Below are 6,000 nucleotides of genomic sequence, written 5' to 3'. Positions count from 1 at the left end.
GTAAAGCAATAGCACATAAACTTCTGCTTTCTGGGGAGCCCAGGCTAAGACTCCGTTACTGCTTTACTGATTACTATTACTATTTATACAATGTAGTTTTGTTTAAATACAAGATATTTGGACCTAAGTAGAGTTTCGAGTGTTTAGCGTCTGCCATTTCGGTACCCCCAACACCAAGTCAAATGCTGGAATTCTCTCTCATACCCATTCTTCTCTTACTCTTTTCCATAAAGTTAATCATATTGGGAAAGTTCTCATCTTGGATACTTGAATCTTCTGCTGTATACGGTTTTCAAACCCACGACCATCTTTTTCAGAGGGGATACTTTTTTAGCTTGTTATCCAGAATTCAAAAGAGCAAAAAGCTGAATCAGTAAAGCCTTCTGTGGCTGGCTGAAAAATGGCTCCCCCAAATATATCCACAACCCAATCTCTGTTACCTGGGAATGTTTCCTCATTTGCCAAGGCCTTTGCAGGTGTGATGAAGTTGACCCTTGAGATGAGGAGATTATCCTGGATTATCTGGGTGGACCCTAAATGCAATCACATGTATCCTTATAAGAGGGAGGCAGAGGCCCATGTCAGGTGCACACAGGAGAGGGCAATGTGGTCACACTGAGTGAGATTTGAAGGTGTTGGTCTTAAAGATGGGAGTGCTGTGGCCACAAGTCACGGAATGCCAGCAGCCACCAGAAGCTGGAACATGCAAGGGTCAAATTCTCCCCTAGAGCCTCTGGAGGGAGCCGAGTCCTGCTAACACCTTGATTTCAGCTCAGTGATACCGATTTTGGACATCTGGTCTCCAGAACTGTGAGAGAATAAATTTCTGTTGATTTAAGCTACTCAGTTTGTGTAATTTGTTACAGCAGCTACAGGAAACTAGTGTGGCTTCTTCTTAAAAAGGGCCTTCAGAGAACACTAACTCAGCCCTTCATGAATATTGTCTTTAATGATTTCCCATATGCCTATAGTTAACTCAGTGTTTGCTTTCTTTACATTGTTTCTAATGATGTTTGGAAGTCTGGTATTTAACCCCAAAGGTGCATGAACAGTAATTATAAACTAGATCTCACTGTGAACAGTAAGCATAAACTATCAACAGATCTCACTTTCTAAGAGAGAAGGTTGAGACCTAACTGGCCCCTAATCATGACATTCCCACCCCCAACTTGCTTTAAGCCCGTTTCATCCAACAGGTCGGCATTTTTCAAAATGGTGTCCAAGGGTCACCTGTGTTGAGCCACCTGAGGCACTCATTAAAAATGTAAAGTCCACGACTCACCCCCAAGCTTCACCTCCAGGATTGAGCTGCAGAAATGTGCACTTTTAACAAGCCTCCCAGGTTTCTTAGCACACTGACTTTGAGAAGCTCTATTACAGAAGAAAGAGGTCAGAACTGATCCAACAGTACCTCCCTCCAGGGTTCAGCGGTGAAACCACCAACTCTGGGCCAGGGCTGAACTCATGTAGGTGCAGCCAGGGCCCTGGCCCCCAGACTGGATGCCTGTGATGAATGTCACACTGAGCTCATAGAGGAACCAAAACTGTCCTGTCCCCTCATGTGTTCATACTGCAAAATAGCTGCAAAGGTGTCCAGAGCATGGGGCACCACATGTGCTTTTGAGAATGTGAGTTTCCATTAAGTAATTCATGGTAATTTAACTTTTTAATTAAAAAGACCTTCACTAAACAATAATAGCTTACAAATGCATGTACCTTTTGATCTTGCAATTCCACTTTTGGGAGTCTATCCTACAGATATTCGTCATGCTTGTACATATGAACACGATTATTCACTGCAGAACTGACTGTAATAGTAAAAGACTGGAAACAATCCAAATGCCATCACTGTGGAACTGATGAAATAAATTATAGCACATTCATATAATAAAAAATAATGAGGAAACGGCATGTGTATTGATATGGAAATGTCTCCAAGATAGATTGTTAAAGGGAAAGGCAAGGTACAGAACACATGTATGATATGCTACCTTTTGTGGATGAAAAGGGAGTAATAAAAATCCACATTCCTATTTGCTTGTACATTCGTAACGAAACATGGGGAGCGTTATCTAAGAAGAGTGGTTATCTCTGGGGCAGGGGGTAGGAACTGAGCAGATGACAAACAAGGATGGGAGGGAGACTTTTCACTATATATACGATTCTACTTTGGGGTTTGGAACCATGTAAGCATATTATTTATTCAAGGAATAAATAATAAAATAAAATTTAAAATAACCATTTATTGTGGCACTCAGAACAAGCAATCTGGTCTGGACACCTGCAAGTCTTGGCGTCCACATGGAGCTCTTCAGACTGGAGGCGTGTTTCAGGGGCCACCGCCATTGCAGTGGGTCCCCTGGTTAGCCTTGGTGCTCCAGACCAGAATGCACATTTCCATCATCCAAAATGACAGGGGGAGGACAGGTCTTTGAATTTCTTACCGAGGAGAACCAGCTACACAAAGGTTCTGGGATTTGGGTCCACTGTACCCTGGACAGCTACATGAGGGGAGGGTCCCAGGCTGCCTAGTACTGACGACTCAGTACTCTAGTACTGAGGCATCATCAGCTGTTCCCGGCTCACGAGGGAGGAATGGTGATAGCGATCCCGGGTGGCGAAGTCTGCGTTCTCCTGGGTGAGCTGAGTCATCTCCATGTCAACCCTAGCCAGGGATGGCGCCAAAATTATCTGCTCTTGGCGGGATCGCAGGTTCCTTTAGTGAGAGAAACGCGGAGGACAGTCAGAAGGAAAGCCCAAACGCTAACCAGTGGCGGTATAAGTCTCCTCTGGGATGGAGAAATGATTTGCAAAAATGTCATCATGTTTATTACTAAACATGTATTAAACAACATGACTGTTGAAAGCTATATGTACAATACTTCATGAACCCAAAGTATGAGAAATAAGCATCAAAGAGTGATATTTACCTTCTTTTAGTAGAAATGTATAAAACTATAAAAATAACCTTCCAAATGCTGTTGTGTTGGGGCTCTGTAGCTTTACTTGGCTTTCTTGTCAAATGAAATAATGGAATGGAGAGGCTGGAAAGCTGAGGTGAGTAGAAAGAGAAACCTTCTCTTTGGTTCACTGGAAAGAAAGTTGAGTGAGGAATGATTTCCAGAGCTGAAGTTTACAGAGCAAGCAGCTACGCGGTAAAGTGCGAAGGCTTTTGGCACCAAGCTGGCCTAAGGCAAAGAGCGAGTCCCAATACGGATTCCATTGTCACTGAAGGGTCCACATAAGAGTTGGAGTTGGAATAAACTGGTAAAGAAAAATGTTAGCGATGCGTGAAGAACGTGCTGACAGCAGAAAGGAGTAAGGAAAGACCATCCTGGCAGCCAGGGTATCTACAGAAGACAGAGATAGTCACAGCTCTGCCACGAATCAGGCTGGTGGCCTCAGGCAAACCTCTTCACCTCCTGTGCCTCTATTTCCTCACCTTCTCAGACCCCTTCTAGTTCCTTCCGCCTATGCTAGGTCCTGAAATCACACCTTAGGCATAGATTTTCTCTTAAAATTTTACTCTAAGAGAATCATTTGCTTTATAAGTAGCAGCGTTCAATTGTTTAAATAAGGAATATATTTGATAGTTGTAAAAAACTGGTAGAAACCTTGTTATAAATCTGTGAAACTTAAGCAGAAAGCTTCACTGACTAGAAAAACGTGCTGTTATAGGAGTTTGGATCACTCGACTAAGGCTTTGCAGCTGCTTGATGAGAACACATCTAAATTAGGTGGGTTGAGGTTTTCTGAGAAATGAATTAACTTCTATAAAGGTTGAATCTTCAAGAAGTAAGGTTAGGAAGTGACAGAAATGCCATACCAGTCAACATGTGTTTTTGCCAGTGAACTTGCTTGTAAATGCTTTTTTTTTTTTTTTTTTAAGGTAAAACCATTGTATTTTTCTGAGTTCAGGGAAATAATACACTTCACTTTCTAGTCTAGAATGGCCTAAGAGTTCTCACCTGGGCAGTTGCTAGGACTTCAGGAAAGAAAGCTTTCTTAAGGTCAGGCTTAATTTCACATAATTCTGGGAACTGTAGGTGTAACAGAGGAAGTAACAGCCAAATTCCCTCGCCCAAAACACCCTACAATATTATTCTTTGGTTTTGAAGAGCATCTGGGGCAACAGGTGTGAAAAAAACTCAAGATTACAAAAGAGAAAACACAGCTACCAATTTCTACTTTTAAATGGATCACCATTTCTTAGTCCTTTCACCCTCCTGAGCAACCATCACAAAATATCACTCAATCACCATGATGAGGCTAGCAAATTTGACACTGAGACTTAGCTGAGGCCTCCACCAACCACTCCACAAGCCCACAGAGCTATGCATAGTGTGGACTAGGTTCTCTTCCAACCAAAGTACTGCCCTTTTCTAAGAATAATCTCCTAATACATTCTTCTTTCCACATGGCACAACAGTGATCTCAGAGGTGAAATTCCAGAAATTCAGAGTCCAAAAAAGAGTAGTGACCTCCCATGGTCATTTGTAGGCTTTCAAAGCCTACATACCTAAAAATATTCATGTAAAATCAGATAAGGCCAAATACTCCCAACCACACACCGGCTGTAGCTCCAGAATCTGCAGGCAGCTTTCACACAGAATCTATTTCCACTTAAACTCTACTTGCCCTCAGGCCTAGGAGGCTGGGGAAAATGGATCAGTGCAGTGATCTCAGATCAGTGCTGTGATCTGAGTCACCCAACCTGGTGCCTCAGCCTGGAAGAGAGGCAGAACGGTGACACATCCACACCACAGCTCCACACAGGACGTTTAGCCCAGCTTCCAAGCAAACAGCAGGGAATTACCCCCCTACACACCACTCCCCCTGCCAGCCCTCACCCTGTTGGTTTCCTGATCCTTTCATCATCATTTCTCTAGCATCTAGCCTTCATTTCTTGGGCCAACTTGAACAGATTGGCAGCGCTTATAAAGAGTTGTCTTAAGAAGGATTCTTGGGAGGGAGGAATGGGGAGTTATTGTTTAATGGGTATAGAGTTTCCATTTTGCAAGATGAAGAGTTCTGGAGGTGCTTGGAGGTGCCGGCTGCATAACAGTATGAATGTACTTAATACCATTAAACTGTATACTTTAAAATGGTTAAGATGATAAATTCTATGGTATGTGCATTTTACCACAATAAAAAAAATGGGGAAAAAAATTCTGAACTTACATCTGGGATCAATGGGAAAGGGTCCCATAATCCATCAGCAACGTCTGGGCATGGAAAGTGGAAATACTGGCAAGGGCAACCCAGACTTTTAGAGTTTCAAAAACAAACCAACAAAATGAAACCAAATAAACACTTAGTTGGGTTCTGCCTGGATTCTCCCAGCCTGTAGCTTTGGCCCCTCACTGATATTGAAAGGGGAGGGAGGTAATTTCCAGAGTCTTGAGGCCTTCAAAGGTGAGGAGGCATTGGCACTGGAAGGGCAGAGGAGGAGGAGAGAGATTAGGGCACTCATGAAAGCTTACCTTCCCTGTGAGGCCTTCTCCTGTTTCTCAGGAAAGTTTGTTCTTCCCTTTCCCTGAATATTTGAACACGGAGGTCCCACAGAAATCCTGCAGGATCGCTACTCTGTTTTTGTACTTGGCCTCTGCACTTTCACCAATACAGTCACGTCAGCTACCTCTGACTTGAGATGGAAGAATGGGAGTTCTCTGGGTCTTGGTCTTGTGTGTGAGCACTAATGCTAGTGTGTCTTAGACTGTGAACTCACTGAGAGTAACTCTCTTGACTTATATCACTCTGCAACCAGATTCTAAAGAAAGCCTCTGTTCATGATTCCTGAGGATAAGAAGACAAGACATGGGCCAAAGGAAGCTTCTGAGAAGCTAAAGCAGGGAGGCTGGGTGGTGGAGGGCAGTGAGGAGCAGTCTGAGTTTCCTTGAGGTTCTCAATCGTCAGGTATTCACACCACAATTCACCCAAGCCCGGCTAGAAATGAAACACCCTCAGCACGTCCCAGGCCCCTCATCCTGGCCCCAGATT

The 6,000-nt window shown here is 43.4% G+C and overlaps 1 protein-coding gene across 1 annotated transcript in view; it reads right to left on the bottom strand.

Annotated features, from left to right (window-relative positions):
- Window positions 1-2,246: 2,246 nt before the first annotated feature.
- The window catches only part of SLC12A8 (solute carrier family 12 member 8), a 132,793-nt gene continuing 129,039 nt past the window's right edge, over window positions 2,247-6,000 (bottom strand). Inside the window, exon 13 of the mRNA XM_081236090.1 lies at window positions 2,247-2,712. Coding sequence (XP_081092216.1) covers window positions 2,551-2,712 — 162 coding nt within the window. The 3' untranslated portion in view covers window positions 2,247-2,550. The remainder of the gene's footprint in view (window positions 2,713-6,000) is intronic.

The sequence above is a fragment of the Mesoplodon bidens genome (genome assembly GCF_964165515.1).
Source record: "Mesoplodon bidens genome assembly, chromosome: 5".
NCBI classification, from domain to species: domain Eukaryota; kingdom Metazoa; phylum Chordata; class Mammalia; order Artiodactyla; family Ziphiidae; genus Mesoplodon; species Mesoplodon bidens.
The sequence above is the reverse complement of the archived record's forward strand: the minus strand, read 5'-3'. Positions and strand labels throughout refer to the sequence as shown.